This window comes from Cupressus sempervirens, chromosome 2 (assembly GCF_028749045.1).
Source record: "Cupressus sempervirens isolate cs-2001-9-10 chromosome 2, ASM2874904v1, whole genome shotgun sequence".
Classification (NCBI taxonomy): domain Eukaryota; kingdom Viridiplantae; phylum Streptophyta; class Pinopsida; order Cupressales; family Cupressaceae; genus Cupressus; species Cupressus sempervirens.
Genome location: NC_143119.1, coordinates 59,508,497 through 59,530,147, shown reverse-complemented (window position 1 = coordinate 59,530,147; position 21,651 = coordinate 59,508,497). Strand labels below are relative to the sequence as shown.

Here is a 21,651-nt window from a genome sequence, read left to right as displayed (position 1 = left end):
TGCCTAGTTCTAGTACATATATGATGGTACTTGAAGAAATTGGACTCGCAGGGTAAGAGGCAAAGAGATGGTTTACACTAGTATTAGAAGAAGCAAACACATTAATCAGGACTTAGGATACTATGTTCTCCCTTTAAGAATAAAGCCAAGAGATTTTGAAGCAATGCGACGACTTCTCATTAGGTCTAGAGGAGATTCTTTCTCATTTATAGGCTCACATGGAGGTAACACTACATTTATTAATAAAGGATTGAGTGTTGGAAAGAGGACAAAAAATGTTGCTTTCCTTGTATGGTATCAAGTGATTTCCTACAAGTGTGATTCAATTTAACAAGTAGAATTTGACTACTCAGCTACAAAGGACACCATTTTGGAGGTAAAGAATAAGATATTTGGATATGTGAGATCCATATTTTGCTTGAAGGTAGATGATAATCAGATGATAAGTATGGAAGGACCTTAAGGAAAAGTGAAAGAGATTTACCTAGTGGAAGGAAATCCACTCATGTTTGAGCATTTGGATCTAGCTGCAAAATTTGTGGGCTTTATGATTTTGTGTAATGCAGCTTATTGAAGAAAATCATGTTCTATTTATACTAGTGAAGTGAGCTACTATCAGTACAGGGTTGGATTGATGCCAAGTGTCTCCATAGAGAAGATTAATAAGATTGTGTCTAGATTCATTGAGTGTGAGAAAGAAAATGATGATTAGGAGTACAATTCAAAGGTGATGAGGTGGCATAGGCACATGTGGCCCTAAATTTTCTCATTGGTTTATAAATAAATGCCTAATTTTAATTGACCAATTTAGTGCTAAGTGGCATAGATCTACATGGGATTTTCCTTGATTGGCTCTTGGAAGCATTGGAATTTTCTCATTAGGTTTCTAGTTGGTGGTTTCATCTACAAGCTCTCTCTTCTCATTGGTCCATTTGTTGGTGCACCTTATCTAGTGGTTATGCTTATTCTATTTTCTCATTGGTCCTTGAAAAGCAATGTAATTTTTCTCTTGGCCCACATGGTGGTGCCTAATTGTAATTGGGTGGCATTTGATATTTGTAGCTTTGGTTATGGAAACATTTGATATGTGTAGCTATGGTTATGGGAACAATTAATATTTGTAACTATGGTAATGAAAACCCTAATTAGGGCTTATGTGGATTAATCTTGGCCATTCATTGTAATTGAGCCTCTATGTAAAGGCTTTCTCACATTATTTGGTAAGGAAGCTATGTTGAAGAATTGTTGCCAAGAAACTACCAAATTCACTCTATTATTCATTGCGGTGCTTGAATGGTGATTTTTTGTGTTTTATTTGGAATATTCCATGGTTCCTTCACTTCCTCCCTGAGAGTAGATTTTATTAGTTCTTGCCTTTGGCAGGATACTAATGGAATCATGAGGTTCCATATTAGTTACATAATTAAAAAATTTCATTGATATACTAATGTTTGCAAAAGGTTTATTAATTTGCATATTTTTTGGAATTGAAAAGTACAATTTAAAAAAAATTGTATTGGCTCATGATGAAAAAGGCAATGAAAAAATTCAATTTTCTTCAACAAAAATACAACTATTATTTCCAACACCTCTATTAATGCATGCATTAATTGCAACTTTATCTTTTCTACATTTGTGACAAGTGGATAAACTTTTTTAAAAAACAATCATTTTTCTAACACCTCTATTAATTGAATGCATTAATTTCAATTTTATCTTTTCCACATTTGTGACAAGTGGACAAACTTTTAAAAAAAAGACCATCAGTTTTAATTGATGTTTATTTTTGTAATTTGTAAAATGTTATTCAAATATAGAGTTAAATATATTTCTTATTTTAAACACATTTATTATTTAAGATAGTTTATGAAGAAGAACTCATATGAATTAAAGTGGTAGAAATTAAGTTAATACATTATTATTTGTATTATTCATATACGATATAATTAAATAAAAAATAATAATAAATATTACTTTCTTTTGAAATCTACAAATATTTATCAATTTATTTATAATTCAAAATTTTAATCATGTTATTAGACTTATCCAGTGTGTTTAGTTTTTTTAAAGCATAAATGTTATTTTTAAATTAATTTATATTTATTTATTTTTATGCATTGGATTTAAGCTTAAGAATATTGTCTAGCTTCTTCAATTGGATGAATTTACCGCTTAAATAAGATAGATCAAACAATTTAATAATTAAAATTAATCAATTTAACTCTTTTTAAAAAATTTTATATAATTTTATCTATATCTTATATATAATTAGTTGATAAATATCTTTGGTATGATAAATGTTCTTTAGGATGTCATCTAATTTTAATTTAGCATGATACTATAATGTTTATTTATATACTCTTTTGCTGCTTTAACTAATATATATCATTGCAGTTATATAATTTAATAATATACTAAGTATACTCTGTAATTTAATTTAGTTTAGCACTATAATATTATATTTTTCATTACTGTTTATTTGTTACATTTATTAAATTAAATACATTATACTTTAACCAAAACCTACTTCAATCAACAATAAAATCATGAAGGCAGGAACTTTGGCGCATGCGTCCCTTGTTTCAAGTTGTTGAGATAAAATAAAATTTTCTTTAAGTAACTTAGTTGGATGGGAGAAATTATGGATGTTTACTTGCTTGGCTTGAATATAAAACTAGGCCACTAGCCTTTTGCTGATTGTAAGTGTGCCTTGTGTGGTTAGCTAGTAATTGAATGCACTTAACTTCAGTTGATACATAATCCTTAGTTTGCTTTCATTGATGGGATTAGAGAGGAGTTATTGCTTTCAAAATCATTTGGATATAACTTAGATGCTTGCACTAGGTGGGTGGAGTTGCTGACAAGATTGCATCTAGTAGAGTCCAAGGTCATTCATATTTCCTTGAATCCATAGGTAGAATTATAAGTAGTAGAAGTACAAATTTAAGTTGGAGTGGAAGAGTTGGAAAAAAAAAAATGTATTTTTACTGTACATTGTGAGGCTAAATCTTTAGAAGCAAGTTGATAAGTCTTGAGAAACAATGTAAGTCTTAGTGATCCAACAAATCACATCATTTCATTGAGCATCCATAGTTGAAAAAGCCTTGAAGTCATTTCATGATCTTACTTTGCAAGCTTAACATAAGAAGTGACCTTATTCAAGAGGGGATTGAGTATCTAGTGTTTCACCTTAAAACATTGGGTGTTTAATTATGCATGCTGTATTGAAACAAAACTCACATCAACACCACCCAAGTTTGCTTTCTCTAAACATTGGGAACACCACCCAAGTTTGCTTTCTCTAAACATTGGGTGTTTAATGATGCATGTTGTAGTGAAACAACTTTCACATCAACACCACCCAAGTTTGCTTTCTCTTTTAGCTTTCTTGGGGAATCAGGCTTTCCCATCGCCAAATTCACTTTGATTGTTCTCCACCTTCATTCCCTCTTCCATTGGGGCTTCAGAGTTTCCCATACTAGCTTACCTCTTTGCCAAAATCCCATTCCTCTACAAAACATTGTTGTAAAGATAGACTATCCATATCGTCATGTATCACTTTTGAACTGCAACAACCAAACCTTGATTCTCTCACTTCATTTCACTACTCACCTTCACCTAGTCCCTTGTATGATCAGACTGCCTGTGATTCTTAGAGTGACGAGGAATCTTCTAGAAGGATTTTTCATGGCACATAAACATTATGTCATAGGGAGGAATGCACACAAACAAGGCAAATTCAGTTACTATTAATGTGTGTGTTACGGTTTTGAACCCAAAGGGGCTCTTTGCAACACTTGCTGAGGGTAGTTGGTTGTTGTAGGGGACCCTCCTCCACACCTTCGAAGCTTGTTTTTGCATACAAGGACACTATTTTGACATCACTGTACCATTTTCAATGGTTTCCTCAAGTGTTTAAGATTGCAGAGTAAAAATGAGAGATCATCTCTGAACAAACCAATACAAACCCTAAACATCAATTGCAGTGATCCCGTGTTGTTCAAGCATCAAGATTTGAGAATGAAAACCTATAGGTCTAAGGAGGTTAAGAGATGAAAACCCTTTATATCTCATGCTTAAGGACACAACCTCTTTGGATTAAGGAGTAATCTCACTCTAAGGTCATGTTTGAGCTTTAATGATGGCCAAATTTGATGATACAGAGTCTTCATGAGAGTTCCTGTTTTTGTAGATGTAAGCTTTTGCGTTTCAGTTTGTCAAAGCTGTTGTAGCCAGATTTTGTAGTATATTCCTGTTTTATATAATAATTGATCTGTAATCTATTTTCTTTGAAAAAATTGTATTTTTAGTTGGGTGTTGTAGTTGGGCAATTGTGGGTTTTCCAGAAGCACAACTGTTGTATTTCACTTTATCATTACTGTGAAAACACTCATGCAAAGCATCTCCATCTTGCTTAATATAAGTACAGTTTGTCACATTTTTGCCATTGTGGGCTTATTGTTATATGTAATGAGGAATTTTTGTTTTTTGTCCAATTCAGGCCAATAGATTAGTTTTCATTATTTTAGGATTAAGTAATGAAATCCAAAGCTTAATTATAAGTTGTTAGGCCTGCTAGGAAAACATCAATACAATTTAAGGTTTGTATTGTTCTAATTTAGATTTTTCAGGCTGTTAAAAATTATTTACCCCAAATTCTGTACAAGACAGTACAGGGGGTCAGTGCACATGTATATGTCAGTGTGTGTGAATTGTGCGTACACTTGCTGGTGACCATGTGAAACTTTTGGTGGGTGTTTGTTTTCAACGACAACATAGGTTATATAAATGCCACTCCAGATACAAGACTCTTTTTATGAGGTGTTATTTCCGCCCAAAAAATAGTTTATTTTATAGATGTCTTTACTGGGATATCCATTTGGTGGAGTGCAATATTATTAGTGATTCTATTTTTGATGATTATTTGCTACTAATAATGTCTTCACAACATTTATCCAAAACGGGATATTTTCTTTCAGCTTTTCAATAATGAATGCGGACCATCAAAGTTGCTGAGCATTTGTTTCCTCCCTTTTTGTTGAGATCTCTGCATTAATTTAAAACATTGTTTGGATCCTTATCATTTCTACTGATGTCCAGTAAGCTCTGCAATGTTAAACTGTATATTCCTAAATTGAAGATTAGTATCTAACTGCAGTGAAAATCTTAGAAAGGCATTTAGACAAATAATGCAAATGCAATATCCAAAGTGAACAATCTTGATCTAGAGCTTCTCTTAGTTTGGTTGAAGGAACCAATCCAACACACACATTTCTTTACCATTTTGCAGTAATTTAACATGGGCCAATAAGGTTGACTCAAAAAAAGCTACAGAGTTAAATCCTGATAGCAATATCATAGTAATAGAACATACACATTGCTCTTTGTAGATACTGTCTCTGCAACCAGTGATTATGAATGTTCACTTTCCTTTAGATATGCTTATAGAGATAATTTCATGATACTGGTGCGGTTTTCCAATACACTTGAAAATGATAAAATGATAAATGAACTTGTGACATATGTTTTTCAATATTTGATTGTTTCTTTTCACTTTGAGTGGGTAGTAGCTGGAGCATCTTTTGAGCTTTGTGGATTCCAGTTAGGGAAAGTGAAATGGAAATGTGATACACTTTATTGCAGATGTATTAAAATTAAAAAATAGAAAATACTGAATTCAGTTTATTTTGTTTTGTTACATATTTGCATGACATGGTTTGTACTTCGAATAGGCTTGAAAAACACAAATTTATGAGCCTGCCCTGTTAATATCCTTTATTAATATTTGGATGCTTGGCAATGAGTTTTGTAATTCGTACGTTTTGAAAATTATCTCCTTTCTCCTCTTTTGTTTGGAGCAGATCAGACAAGGACGAACAAGATAATGAGGTGGAGCCCTCTGTGTTGGGATTGCAGAGTCACTGGGATGCTGCATATGCAGATGAACTGGCAAACTTTCATGAGCATGGCCATGTTGGTGAAATTTGGTATGTTATTTTTCAGGCCATATCTTTTTTCAGTTTTTTTGATTGTCTAGTTCCATTTATTTAATATGTATTTTCAACTTTTAAGAAGTAGACAACAGGCATTTTTTAAACTATGGATTATAGTAAATTATCATTGTGAAAATTGCCTGTTTCATTTTGATATATACTGCAACTGTGGGATTGCTCCCCTTTGATTAAAAACGTAAAGATGAAAATATGCTTAAGTTTGCTGGATTGTAACAGTTATCCTATCTTTTACCTTTTGGGAGGCTTTATAAAAAAAGCATGCCCCCATTGTTACAAAATTATTCTTATTTTTTTTGATCGGTGATATTTAACCTGGGAGCATAGTAACCCAGCAGGGGCATAGAGCCTGCAAGTACACCAGCCCAGCAAAGGTGGGTCCAAACCGGCATAAACACTGTTTATCTGAGCCAAGTGGGGATTTGAACCATGGTTGCACCATTAACAATGCTATCACTTGACCATTACCCCACAAGATGATCCCCAGTTCTTATTTTCGACCTGCATTTCCTACTATCTAAGATTACTTGGCTTAAACACAAAATGCTCCTAATTCATTCATATCTTGATATGTTTTGTTCATGAAACATTCTATCAATATCTAGCAAGACTTTACTAGGACACTATTTACCCTTCTCCCAAGAGCTATCAATTAACAAAGAAATTGTCCATTCTATCCCAGGTTCCTTGATCAGTCTCATGGTTTGTTTGAGGGAGTCAATAGCGTTTTTGGTTTTGCAATGCCCTATGTTCCCGATTGCAGGGTTGCTAGTTATGCTAAATGGTCTCTAGACACCTGTAGATGAGTTATCTGACAAAATAGCTTTTCCAAAGTTGGAATGCTCAGTCTTGGAGCTGGGAACCTGTTTAAACCTTTCAACGAATGCTTTTTGACCAATTTTTTTTTACCAATGTTGTCACCATTTCCCTGCCCTAACCCAAATCAAGAAAAATTGCCACTATTGCAGAGAAAATGCTGATCTAACTCAGTATCTGTGCTCTGCAACAGAAACTCCCCACAGAGGACCCATTGGACAGCATATGAAAGAAAACTAGAATGGGTTTTGAAGACTTTCCTAAGCCTCAATTTTGAAATTAGACCTCAATTGATCACAAATACATAGAGACTCCTCTCTTGATTGGAGAAGACATGTCTATGCTAGCATTCAAAACCAACCTTCTTCACAATGGAGCAAAGAAGTCAACACTGCTGGCTTCAGTTGACATTGTCATGTTTCTTGTTATTTTTAGAACTTAGAAATTACATTATGTAATGGATAGGATTAAAATGACCAACAATATATATAGTTATATAGAAAGTATTGTAGAAGGGTGCTAATAAGACTTGCTGTTTACTAATTGAATTGGGAGAAATCATATTTTGAAGATAATGAGCACCTTGCTTGTTTGAAGTAGAGTATTAATTTGCAAATGGACCAACTTGGATTGACTGTGCTTACTTGCAATTACATAGTTATTTTGGGGTTTCTTTCTACAATTCCCTTCATCTGTAATGACATAAATTAAATGCACCACATTATTTTGGAGTATGGTTTCACTTTCAAATGATGTTCATTTCTAAGATAGTTACTGGGAGACGTTTTCTTGATTTCAGGTTTGGGGTTGAGGTTATGGAAACTGTTGCTGCATGGACAACAAGACTTTGCTTAAGTCTTAAGCAGGGTTGTAATTTAGATCAAGCAGATCTGGTGAATCTAAAATTAGAGGAATCAAATCCAGATGCAATCTCCACAGATCTAGCAAGCTATAATGTGCTTGATGTGGGGACTGGAAATGGTCTATTCCTTCAGGCACTTGCAAAGCAAGGGTATTCCTTGAAACTCTGTGATTACTAATTTGTGCAGTGATTAATTTGCTTGTAGCATGTTGTGTGCCTCAAAACTTACCACTAAGTTATGATAACAACAGTTTTGTATGACTTAGCCATGTGTAGACGGCAATTATGCCATTAGTAATCAAATAATGCTTTGTTATCAAATTTGGTAGTATAATAAAACAATTGTTCCAAAACTGTGTTAGTTGCTGGTGGTTGGTAGACTTAACCAACTGTTGAGTATTATTTGTATAGAGGTCAGAACAATACACGTTGTTGTTGATTGTAGGAAGACACCATGCTATGAAAAGATTTATCTTTCTGCCATATGTTGCACTGTGTTATTTCTGTGATATTTCTTACTTGCTCATGTTATGTTACTTAATGATCTATACTTATCCATCTCTAGTTGAAGGATTACTGTTTTATGGTACGGAACAGACCATCTATAGTCAGACAGCTAACACCATGGCGTTTCTTTTTCATCTGCTATTTTTTAGTTCACTAAATATGACAAATTTCTTGCCACATTTATGTAGCACTAATCCATCTAAATGTATCAAAACTAATGTGGAACAGCTTTTTAGAGATCTAGCAAATGAAATTTTTGTCCATTTGAAACAAGATCGAAGGATACTCAGATTCCACAGTGGATAGCTGGTGCCCACTGTCTTATGCTTTTCTTCTGAGAACATGTATCAATGATAATGTATCTAATGTAGATGCGCCAAAAATAGATTAACAGTGTATTGATCTCATCCTCATGATTACTTTTTCTATATTTGATAGGGTCCATCCTCACTGCTCATTCCCCCATCCTGGTTTTTGGATGCTTGAAGTTGTATATCTTTTCATGTGCCCAAATTTACATTAGGCTGTGTTAAAAGTGATTGTCAAACCACTATACTTACTCTTGTAGTGGTTTGAGTTTTTGCTTGCAATGGTAATCTTTGTAATGTTATTAGATCTTTGATAGTAAACGACTTTCTGTAATGTGCTTGTTTTTTCCTTCATATTTGCTTGCTATTCTTGTTTTTTGTTTTCTTTTCTTCTGTGAATCACTATTCCCTTGCATTTAAGTCGCTATCTAGTCAGAAATTTTTGAATAGGATAACTGTGTTGGCCTGTGGAAGAAATTTCATGCTTTTAATGGAAATTTTTGGACAACTACCTTGGTCTTGGAAAAATTAAACTGGATCTCTTAGTCCTAGTACAAAATGGTCAATCTTCTTGTTTGCTTGATCTATATTGCAATTTATTCAGTTTTGAAAGACTTGGATTTATTGTTTCTGATTATTATTCCATCCTGATTTCTATTGTACATCTTGTTTTTAATATGACTAGTATCTATACACAAGTCATAAGCTCTTTTTAGGGTTTGGTTCAACTGTGTCAGCATGAATGTTTTATACTGTCCTTTCCTTTTTTTGAGTTAGTTTGCAGATAGTTCTGTATATTGATTAGTGTGGAGGTGAGTAAATGTTTGTAAAATTAGGGTGGTTTTGACTTGATCCACACAATTTCTTGGTAAGCTGCAAAATAATTTCTTCGAAAAATAACTAGTATCATGGCAATCAGATGATTTTCATACTAAAATTACTTCTAATTATATATTCTTATTTTTTCATTACCTTCTTACTGCTTTGGAGATTTGACGATTAGATAAACGGAAAATAATTTTTTTAAGGCTTCTACACCTCAGTATAGATATAGATTCTGGAAAAAATCTACATAAATTATTAGGAACTATCGATGTTTGTGATCAGCCTTCTGATCCATTGTTAACATGCAGATGCTACTTAGATTCGAGATTAGAGCTCCTTAAATAGATAAATCTTTACCGTATGTTAGATGCCAGCAGAACCCATAAAAAATCATTTATTATTATAATAATAACATATCTGTTAGTTGTAAAGTAGCCCATAATTATATAGTTCCTAAGTCCAGCCATAGTTCATTTATTCATTTTATCTGTTTGGTGTGTGCACACCAATTTGTTAATTGAATTGAATTAATTTCATATTTTTTCTTATCCAATCTAATGAACTTATTTCTTTACCGTATGTTAGATGCCAGCAGAACCCATAAAAAATCATTTATTATTATAATAATAACATATCTGTTAGTTGTAAAGTAGCCCATAATTATATAGTTCCTAAGTCCAGCCATAGTTCATTTATTCATTTTATCTGTTTGGTGTGTGCACACCAATTAGTTAATTGAATTGAATTAATTTCATATTTTTTCTTATCCAATCTATTGAACTTATTAACATGCCCATAACTCAGGCATAGAATGAATAAGTTAATAATGGTCAGAACTATATAGTTAGTGGCTTGTTTATAACTTACAAAATAATAAATTGTCTTGTTCTCATTGGTCCTATTTGTATCTTATTTATGGTCCTGCAAGCTTATATACATCTGCATCTAGATCATGATTACGGAAAGTCTTTTTCTACCAAAGAAACAATTTTGTTCTCTGTTTTCATCTCATTTTTTGGCACTTTTCTTGGACAAGGTTATGTTATGATCCTCCTCTAAACCTGACAGATTTGAATTATTTTTGGAGGTAGGTTTTCAGATTTGACTGGATCTGATTACAGTGAGGGAGCTGTTGAGCTGGCACAGAATCTTGCCATTCGGAATGGTTTTCCCAATATCAACTTTGTGGTACGGATTCATTCTTGAATGCAGCTTGATTTCATAAAAATATTTTTTACGTTCCATCTGTTTATATAGTAATACTACTATCAAAATTTAGTGATTTTCTGTTTCTAGAGTTTAGTAGAACAGATATGCACTTCAATATACTGGTAACAATTTTTTACATAATTTTAGGGTTTAATGTAGATAGAAAAGGGTTAATTGTTAGTTAAGTATACTTTGTGATTATGGGGATTCCAGCAATATTTCTTGGTTTGATCTTTTTTTTTTTGGGTCGTGTAATTTCTATGTATTTGACTACAAATAAAAGATTGAGTGCTTGGATGACGATTAGTGTTAAGTGATCATAAATTATGTTTGTGGATTGATAAACTAGAATAATTAGCTATTGAAATTATTGCCATTCCCTATGGCATCCTTATCTGTATTTATTGTCATTTCTAAAACTGATTAACCTAGCTTGAAGTGCAGAATGACAGGTTTAAACAGTGACATAAATTACGGTTAGATTGTCATCAATAAATGTTCCCTTTTTGTATATACATCCAAGGAAAATAATCTTGTAAGTTGCAATTGGCTCAAGCTTACGCTGTTGTGGACATAATTTTATACTCATTAATGAATCCCTTAAAGTACTCCCTTTTAACATAGGAAGCCGTAAAAATTGATAAGCATAATCTGATTAGATCCAAGTCCAAAATAGGTAGAAAATTAAATTTTTCCTTAAAAAACCCTCACTACTTTTTAGTCACGAGGGAAATATCTCCTGCGTTTCTGACATAATATGATATGCATTCTTCCGTGTTATAACTTAAGAAGTTAATAATAATCTAACAAGAATGCTGCAGGATCCATTTACTTTAGAAACTTCTGTACAATATATGAGTTCTTTTTCTGAGAAAGTAGATTTATCATTTATACTCATATATTTTTCACTATGAATGGAGGGAATGCACTTTTTTATTTTATTTTTTTCCAGGTTGATCAACAACTGGCATTATGCTTCTTATTGACAAGTTCCATGTTATCATATTGCAATTTTAATAGGGTTTAATTCAAGAGCTAATAACATATTGGCCGTGGATTTAATAAATTAAAGCTATAAGATCATTCATCAGGTGTAAGGTTACTGAATTAGATGTAAATAAAAAATTTAATTACAACACAGGTTAATTTGTCTAGCATTATAAATTCAGTTGTCGACACATTAAATTGAGTTATGTAGCCACATATGTCTTTCACATTATCACCAAAATCATATATTGATAGTATATTCTCAATATCTTTTATCATCAAGGCTTTCCAATACATATCTGTGTCACAAGCACTTGAAGCAATCATTCTTAAGGATACTTTAGTGGTCTGATATGACATATATTGGACGAGCAAAGCATACCACCTCATTACATAGTTGCTCGTTGAATAGAACAATGCTCAACACAAGTGCAAATAAATACCCCGTCATTAAATAAAATGAAATAAAAATATATTTGTAATTAGGGTTCCAATCAGTTTATGTATATCTCGGGCCCATCTTTAGTTATTCCATAGGTGTAGGTGTTTTTCGTGTTAGGTATTAGAACGTTGTTTCTCACTCGGGAGTTTTCCTTCGACAAGGTATATATGTCTGTCAAGTTGGTTGTTATAGGTGTGCAACTTGATTTGTTTATATTTGCGAATTGTGTGGAATTTTGCTATTGTTAACCATTTCAAAGTGAAAGACCTTTCGTACTTGGCTTGTGTAGTTTTGGTGGGTTTTAGTCCCACCCTATTTTGCTTGTTGGATTACTTTGCTTGGATCTAGCAAGTCTAAGCACCATCATTGTTTGCAACTATAATTTCAGCTTCAGCTACAAATTAATAATCTTTCTTGTGTATGGTGTATATTCAATACATTGTGGCATATCATTATTCAATAAAATTTGAATCAAGATTACTTTGTCATGATGAAATTTAGCTTTTTTTTTTCTATTTACTTGCATTGCGATTACATTAGACATTCAGAGGGATAATTTGTGTGCGACTGGGGCATTAATTGTTCACCTCATCTTCATTCGTAGCTACTACCAATTTGCTTAGGACTCTGTACATACGACAAACTGTCATCTCTATACCGTATGATTTGTGCTGAGGCATCGTACGAACCATCTTCAGACACTATACAACCCCACCCTTATCTGCCTCCATATTGGGCAGCAACAACTCCGCCATATAGTTTTTTGCTACATTATACAACCTTGTTTGGCTCTCCTCACCATACAAGCTCTACCTCCTAGCCATACACCAGTTGTCCACCTTTGTTTGCCTTACACATAGCCCATTCTTTTGTACGGCCAGTACCCACCACCCCACAACTTAGACTGTATGGACCAGCTATTGTTGTTCATCATACCAGTGTGTTGCATGTGGGATAATTCTTGAGTACCATTTGTTTAAAAGAACTTGTGTGCAAGTGCTGGTGTAATTCAGTAACATTACAACAAATATCTAAGCCTTGGCTAGGACAGTTCTCGATGTACTTTGTGCTCCAAGTTGGACACACATTCTGTGCCCCATTCCCAAATGTCCATAGCCCACCGAGCAACCTCCTCCTTCTGCCTTGAGTGATCTTTGTGTCCTTCCTAAGTCTCACATGAATATTTTATACATTTAAGGTGGTGGATTCCAAATCTTCACACCTTCTGAAAATGTTACCTTTTAATTATTATATTACTAAATAGATAATCATTCCTCCCTTTTTATACAAGTTTTTATTAATACTCTTTATTAATCTCTTATTTTAACCAATGTTTTTTACTTGTGGATAACAAGAACTAATGCATAGATCCAGAACAAGGTATTCAATATAGGAAATGTAGAGAACTCAGAAGAAACTCATATATTCATTACTCATCGAACTCAAGGTTACATTTGCAATGCACGACATGCCTTTGCTTATGAAGAAGGTTTATACTTAGTGTTCGAGGGGGTGCAAGGTGAACCGTCGCACCCTTGTAAATGCCTCAGTTTTGCCAAATTGCCTAACTACCAAGTTTCCTGACAACATCATCACCCAAAAAAGAAAGTCGTCTCCTGATGACGAATACAAAACAAGATAATTTTGAATAAATAACATAAAGAAACACCTAAGATGAGGAAGAAGGAAGTGTCCCTGGAGTAGATGAGGATGCTAGAGGGTTCAACTTTGTCCGGAGTTGGTCACCCAACCTATGCAATGCGCTTGCCTCAATCCACCACAACAATAAGATTGTCAATATATGTTTGAAGATCTACATCCAATGTATCATCTGCTGGTTCTTCCTCTTCTTCTGTCGTTTATACCCCTACCTCAACCAGTGCCTCGCCTGGAAGGCATCCTTCCTTAGCAACATCAACTACTATTGTAGGGGTCATTTGTTCGCCACCTCTGGTGCCCTTTGGTGCCCTCCAACTCCACTGATGCTGCACTATCCAACCTCATCTTATCGGAATGGAGGTTCTCATGTATGGGACACTGGATAAAATTGCCTTGAGTCAGTGATGCAGTCTAAAACCGTTGCAGTATGTAATCACTGGCATGCTTCACCTCATGGGGAGTGCGTCACTTTCTCAGTGCGGAAGGCTCTCCAATTTGCTCAACCATACTCACTGGGTCAACCAATAATGTTGCATCAACTATTACCACAACATCTAACCCCACTATGTCGAGTTTGACCTGGGGTGTCTGTGACATGCTATTGCTGATCTCTTGAATTTGAGTCTCTATCACACCACTTCAGTCACCATTCTGGATGGTGACAGGTGTAACTTTGTAACTCATCTTGGAGCTATATTAGGTGCTACTATTGGAGCTTCCGCCATGACAGATAGTACCTCGTGGGATCTCTTTGTGGTCACTACAGGCTGAGATACTATTGGTGGAGTCATAACCACGGGGGCCCTAACTTGGCCAAATGCTGGTGTTGGTTCACAAAACCACAGATTAGAACCCTATGAGCCTTGCTAACTCAATGCTGGAATTCTAAAGGGTTAAAGACCAACTTGACAAGACTGATCAATTGGATCCGGGTCCTCTGCGCTACTAGCTCTGCAAAGCCAACGTAGGTATGCCAAATCTCGAACAAATCTCTCAAGTTTTATGGTTCATAAAGCAGATAAATCTGATCACAAAATGCAACAAAAGAAGAAACTTGCAAACGTCAAAGGGATTAAGAAATCTTCAAATTTCCACCACTTTTTACCTAACGTAATCCTAATGATAACCTTAAAATAAAAATGTTTTGGATTAACTTTTTTAAAAATATCAATGTTCCAAAATCAAAATGCATACATAGGATGGAAACCAGTTTCCAAATGATTTTAGAGACTAGTGCCTCATTTATTTGGGCAACAGAGTCAAACGTAATACAGATTATTAGGTACAACTATGTGAGACGAAAGATCCATTCCAGTATTCATAAACTGATCTAAGTTGTAGAATGCAAAAAGTTAAATCATATATGCTATTCGCTGTTAATCTAAAAGGGATTTTAATTTCTTTGGATAGAAAGCCGATTAGATAAGGAATAGGAAGCACATAAACTCTTTCTATAATTCCTTAATTGTTGAACAGCAAATGCTATGAAATAAAATTTGCACAAATTGAATCAAAAAGATATTACTGGATTTTTTTTGAAAGCCACAAAGGACCAATCTCATTTATAAATGACTTCTATGCTTCCCTTCAATAAAGACACGGTATTCTAACATTCATATCAGAAGTGATCGCTCCAGCCCTTTTGAAAACTATGATTCACTGTCTTATAATCAAGTTACAACGAATAATTTATGTCAATAAAAAACAAAAGGTGTCAATCTTCTTTGCTGCACCCTTTATTTATAAACCACATAAGGGGCATCATAACCCTATGAAACAACACCTCTCATCTCTGTCCAACTACTTGGCAATTAACAGCCAAACTAGATAATTAATTATATGACAGTTATGCTCCTTGAATATTGTTTTCAAAAAGGCATTTTTGAACATTAATCTCATTAACACGAGAGTATAACCTCTGAACTCTGGCCTGGGAGAGCCTTTCGAAGACTTCCTTCCTATTATTATTTCCTCTATTACATACTGCCCAGTTGGCTTCAAGTCCATCTCATACTCCTCGAATTAACAAAGTCACGATCTGGTTTCAACGATTGCCTTAATTCAAGGAGGATGATTTTATCGTGCTGCTATTGATCAAACAGTGAATGCGGTCTTTTATGCCGTTATAGTTCCGTTCTCATATGCATCTCCAAACTGATTCAGAAAATTGCTTGTTTATCCTTGAATGCTTCTATCTTTAGGGTCGGTTAACACTGAACATCATCTTATTATTGTATGTGTGGGTAACCAGACAGAACCTCAACATTGACTATCCTCCATTGTGCCTTCTTTTTATAATATTTCTGCCTTTAATTACTGATGTGCGATTCTTCTTTGGAGATTTTTATCTTCAACCAGATTTCCTGACTGCTATGATTTGTTTTCAAGACCATATTCCAGACTAAGTTGCTGATGGCTGAAGAGGAAGTGCAGGCAAAGGGGTTGAAATATCTCCTTAAGGATTTTGAATGACAGCATCCTAGCAATCCAAATATGAGAAATAAGGCTCAAAATATATGAACTTACTTCATGGTTCGAAGCAAATGTCATAGAATATTAACTAAAAACACTTCTAAGAATAAAGCAAACTATTTTAATAATAAAGAAACACGAAGAACAATCCAATAATCACTGCAACATAGTATATTGTAAATAATCTTATACATGGTGAAAGCATGATGGTTGTACAAAAACTACTCCAGAATCACGTCTCTTCCAATCACAGCACACTATATACCATCAAACTGATTCCTTTTATAGATAGTCACGTATAGTGTTAATTTATATAACTTAACAAGTTTTCATTCGACCCAAACTCCAAAGTACTAAGACATGTGTAATCAGTTTGATTAAAATACAACAGTTAATTTGAAATCAAAGCTTGCAGCAGGATAGTCAAGACATATAAATCAGTAGCAACATGCAAGTAAAAATATAATTCTGAAAAATTAATCAGAGTTTCACCTAGAATTCGTATTAAGATACACAGCAAGTGTATGGTAATAAGAAATTGCATTCATATTGCACATTTCTGGAAAAGTTCAAAATGTAGGAAGCTGAAAGTGATAATAACCAGAGTACTCCACACTCATGCTTCACGTGAAGCTTTGGTTAAACATTGAACCGCGAAAGCCAAATCTTTAATGTAATTTCATTCAGATTTTGTTCCCACGAGGTTCCCCAAAAATAGGAAGGATGTTTTAGAAATATTCTAGGAAACAAATTCACCAAAACTGAAGATCCATCTATTATAAATGAACAATATTCACAATGAATGTTAGCATGATTGTATATAGAATAAAGACAACATAAATTAGATAGTAAAAATCAAAACTTATGGGAAGTGAATATTAAATCCAAAATAAAGGTAATTTATAGGATAAAAAGACTAGAGATGACTATCCAATTGAGGCCTTAATTTTTGGAAATTAGGGCTGCATCAGCTTGAACGGCAACAATGTTGGCAACAAGTGTCAAGTGTGCCATGGAAGACGACATCAGTTGCACAACTAATGGCTGGGCTCAGATACTACCTCCACCTCATCCTCGTCATCTCGACTGCTATTTGTAACACTCACTATCAGAAGTAGCCTGGCGGCCACTATTAGTGTACCCATGTTCCAAGCTTGGAACTAGTTGTTGTTGAGCTCATTTTTGTCTTGTTCCTATGTTTTGCCCACCAAGCATGTCTAAGTGTCGCCATCCTGACATTCACGTCCCTATGTTCCAAGCTTGGACCCAACTCTTGTCGAGCTCATTTTTGTCTTGCTCCTGTCTTTTGGCTACCATGTGTCTCTAAGTGCTGCCATCTCATAATAGGAGGCTCATCAGGTGCCAACTGTCCTATTCGGATCTGGTTTGACGGAAGGTCATGTGGTATTTGTTCTACCATGGCATCCAACAACAATCCTCTGGTGTAATGTGGCATATAGAAAGTCTTGTGCTGGAGAGTCATAAACTCATACATTCGCTCTGCCAATACAGTAGCCCAATCATACATCCCGCCACCTAGTAGGTGGTTCATCAAAGAGACATGTGGAAAGGAGATATCGAATGCGCGGCTCAAACCTATCAGTTGGCTCTTCACGACATCCAAGAGGCATCTTCAATATCCTTCTCGGATGAATGTCTTCTTAATACATTGGTTGTGTGATGACTTTCAAAGGGACTCCTTGGCAGTAGTAAGGTCGTCTCTACAAATCATTGAAATATAAAAATCTTTAGTCTCCTTAGCCATTTTTTGTGGCTTCAAATAAACCTTGACCTCCTTTGTTGGCAATCCAAACACCCTTCAAAATTTTGGCAGTGTAAAGGAAACTGTTACCAATTGGTTCATGTAGGTGACGGTGCTCTATTGTGAAAAGTTGTCAAAGGATTCAATCATCCCCCGCAATAGACCTTCAAAATTCTTAATTCAAAAGATGGGCATTTGAATAACCCATTGCACTTGCACTATCGATAAATTATCTTTGACGAGCAAATTATCTGGTGTATCAACATTCTCAAACTACCATCTTCTGCTGTTCAAACTGTTCAAGCCTTCAAACATGACAGTCTGGGTCGTGATAGACTCTCTTTGAGAACTCGCCAATGCCATCTAGTGGCCCTATACTCTTGGCCTTGTTTTCTTTTTCTTTCCTCTTGCAACTTTGATCCTTGAAGGTAGAGTTTGTGCCTACTTATTTGGATTCATACTTTGGCTACTTGAACCATTTGCCTGCAACTTTGCTTTCCACCTCCACTTTTTAACAGACTGCATAACGGTTTTTGTTTTTGTCTTCGTACAGAAAAATGGTTAGGGCTTAGCTGTCACCATACGGTTGTGATCCTTGTCTACAGCTACAATCTCTAACTTTTTGCATTTGAGCTCTTTGGGCCAGTCGTGGTTGCTTGAGCCGTCTTCTCCAATCGAGTCCTATCTCTATATTGCAAACCATATAAGGATTGTGTCTTCAATCTAATGTGCAGTTGATATAAGTCTTCTCCATGCCTATGCCTTTGTGATTTAGTTTATGTACAACTTCCAATCCTTATGTTTCCTTGCCTTTCATCTTTTTTCCTCCAATCTTTGTAGTAGTTGTGCTGCCTATGCAATCTTTGGCCTTTTTTATGTTTCTCCTTTCATACGCTTTTGTTATTAACATATGCTCGCTGCTTGATGATATATGCTTGTTGCCTTATGTTTTGTTATTAATATATGCATGTGTGCTTACAGTAAAGGCCCTACGACAGCCTCAATGTGCTGCCTACGGGGATAGTGTATTTGTTAATGTTCTACCCGTGCTCAGATTGCTTTAATTCATATGACAATATGGTGGCGTTGTATGACACACAATGACATTGGTTAACTGTACGGTGTTTCTCCCTCCTTGGACATGGTTGGGAAGCTGTACGCAGACATCCTAACTTGCCTCATTACCGTACGGTGGGGTTCTACTTTCCCTCGATGTCATACAGTGACACCCTACTTGTCTTGACACTGTACGGTGACACTCTGGTTGTCTCAACACTGTATGGTGACACTCTACTTGTCTTAACACTATATGGTGATACTTTGCTTGCCTTGATGTGTTCAAGTTTGAATAGCTTGTACGGTGATATTTCGTTCTTTGGATGTGCTTGGGAAGGTGTGCGTAGTCTTTCTACTCACCTAGATGTTGTATGATGTGATTTCCCCCACACACAACACTGCTAAAAGCTTGAATATGCCACACGGTGTGACTTTCAAAATTGCCTTTAGTTTTACGCTGTACAATGTGGTTCTACTTACTTTCTGGATATGTCGTACGATGTTGCTTTACTTCTAATTATTTTTTTCATTCTTTTTTTTGTTTTAATCTTCCCAATATTTTTGAACTTTTACTTAATTGTAAAATATCCAATCTTCTCAGGTCTTTGTGCCTTTGATGGTAAATCTTTAGCTTCAAACCATTAATTGGGTCCATGATCTCACGTCCATTGAGAGTCCACAACTGGATCAATCCATTATCACCAACTTCTTGTATTTTGTATGGTCCCAATCATTTCTCTTTAAACTTAACGTGTTTAATCTCATTGCGGCCATTGTACTTGAGCACTAATTGTCCGGGTTGAAACCTCATCCGCTTCAAATGTTTATTGTGTCATGCTTTATGGTGAGTTTATGCCACTTCCATTGTCCATTGTGCCATTAGTCTTTGCTCATCCAACTTGTTCAATCAATATAACCTTTCCCAAAGGCTTTCCATATCTCCAACTCTATTCTCAATTGCTATCCGAAGGCTCGGAACCATAAACTCTGTCAGTACTACTACTTCTTGTCCGATCATTAATTGCAACGGTGTTTGTCCGATTGTCACCTTATATGTCGTCCAATAAGCCTATAATGGTGATGGCTTCTCCCGGTTAGCTTGCTTTACCTCACATGACTTTTAAATTAGAGATACAAGGATATTATTTGTTGCCTTCACCTGGCCATTAGCTCATGGGTAGTATAGACTAGAGAGGGAGTGAAAGATTTAAAACTTAGTTGTAAGCTATTAGATGACATGATTGACAAAGAGACCTCCCCTATCACTAGTCAATTAGATAGGGATGCCATAACGTGTGATGATTTGCTCGTAAATAAATTTTTCCATACATCGGCTGAGTTGTCTGGTAATGCCCATTCTTCCACCCATTTAGTGAGATACTTTGTTGCTACCACCACATACCGACATCCCTGAGTCTTGCTCACCTTTATTGGTCGAACAAAGTCTAAGCACCATCGTTCAAACAGTGCTTGGGATTGTGAGGGGTTAAGCGGCATAAAATCTCGTTTTAGTGGTTTGTCTGCTCGTTGGCGAGTGTCATAGCTGATCACCCCTTCCTTGGCATCATTATATAGTGTAGCCCACCATAGTCCTTCTAGGAGGACTTTTCGTGCCGTTGTGTCTAGCCCCATATGTCCCCTTGCTGAACCTTCATGTTCTTCCCACAAGACACCGTGCACTTCCTCCTTCACACCCCTTCCAAGTACTCGATCTAGGCCCATTTTGTATAGGAGTCCGTTAATCAATTGGAATGTTTTACTTCACAGTGCATTAGTAGCATCTCTCTCGAAAATTGTGAGGCCAATAGATAGTCCCCAATACTCTTGTACCACTTTAGAAGGATGGCAATACGAAATAGATGTGCATCAAGAAAGTCATCATTGATACCTTTTGGTAGCTCTCCTAACTTGATTTGAGAAAGTTGGTCCACTATGACATGGCTTTTTCCCGACCTTATGACAATGGTGAAAGTAAGCTCCTGTTGCAGTAGCAACAATCTACTTAACCTGCCTTGTATAGCAAGCTTGTTCACTAGGTACATTAGTGCCTGATCGTCCACGTAAAATGTGGATGACTTGGCCAACAAATAGTGTTTGAACTTTTGTATTGCGTAGATCATGCCTAGGGCTTCTTGCTTCATCACATTGTAATTCTTTTGAACCTTGGGCAACAACTTGCTTGCAAAATAGACAAGATGATCCAAGCTGTGGTCGCCTGCTTGTGCAAGAGTTGCACTTATTGCAAAGTTGGTGACATCCACATGCATGTGAAATTCTTTATCCTAGTTCGGATATGCCAAGATCGATGCTCCTAGCAGTCGAGTCTTCAACTTCCCAAAAGAAGTCTCCTTCGCTCCCCAAACATAGGGTTCCCCTTTTCTTGTCAGTCTGTCGAGAGGAAAGGAAACTTGGGCAAAATTCTTTATGAATCGTTTGTAATAGCTTATATTCCCAAGAAAGGATTTAACTTGGCTCACATCAGTCAGAGCCTCCATTTCAACTATCACGCATACCTTATCTGGTTTGGTTTTTAGTCCTGTATTACACATGATGTGCCCCAATAACGTGCCTCGAGGGACCATGAATCTGCACTTCTTCGGGTTAAGTGCTAACTTGGCCCACCAACACCTTTCCATACACTCCCCTAGTACTGCTAAATGTGTATCTTGCCCGCTGAAAATAGACCAATCATCCATAAATGCTTGAAAGTTTCCCACAAACATACTGTCTAAGAT

The 21,651-nt window shown here is 35.5% G+C and overlaps 1 protein-coding gene across 2 annotated transcripts in view; it reads left to right on the top strand.

Annotated features, from left to right (window-relative positions):
* The window catches only part of AR401 (S-adenosyl-L-methionine-dependent methyltransferases superfamily protein), a 119,308-nt gene that overhangs the window by 33,184 nt on the left and 64,473 nt on the right, over nucleotides 1-21,651 (top strand). For both annotated transcript variants that reach the window (XR_016359760.1, XM_089812625.1), the window contains exons 2-4: nucleotides 5,862-5,987; nucleotides 7,627-7,839; nucleotides 10,421-10,517. Coding sequence is in view for 1 of the 2 variants with exons in the window: in XM_089812625.1 (XP_089668751.1) it covers nucleotides 5,862-5,987; nucleotides 7,627-7,839; nucleotides 10,421-10,517 (436 nt within the window). In the remaining variant the exon portion in view is untranslated. The remainder of the gene's footprint in view (nucleotides 1-5,861; nucleotides 5,988-7,626; nucleotides 7,840-10,420; nucleotides 10,518-21,651) is intronic.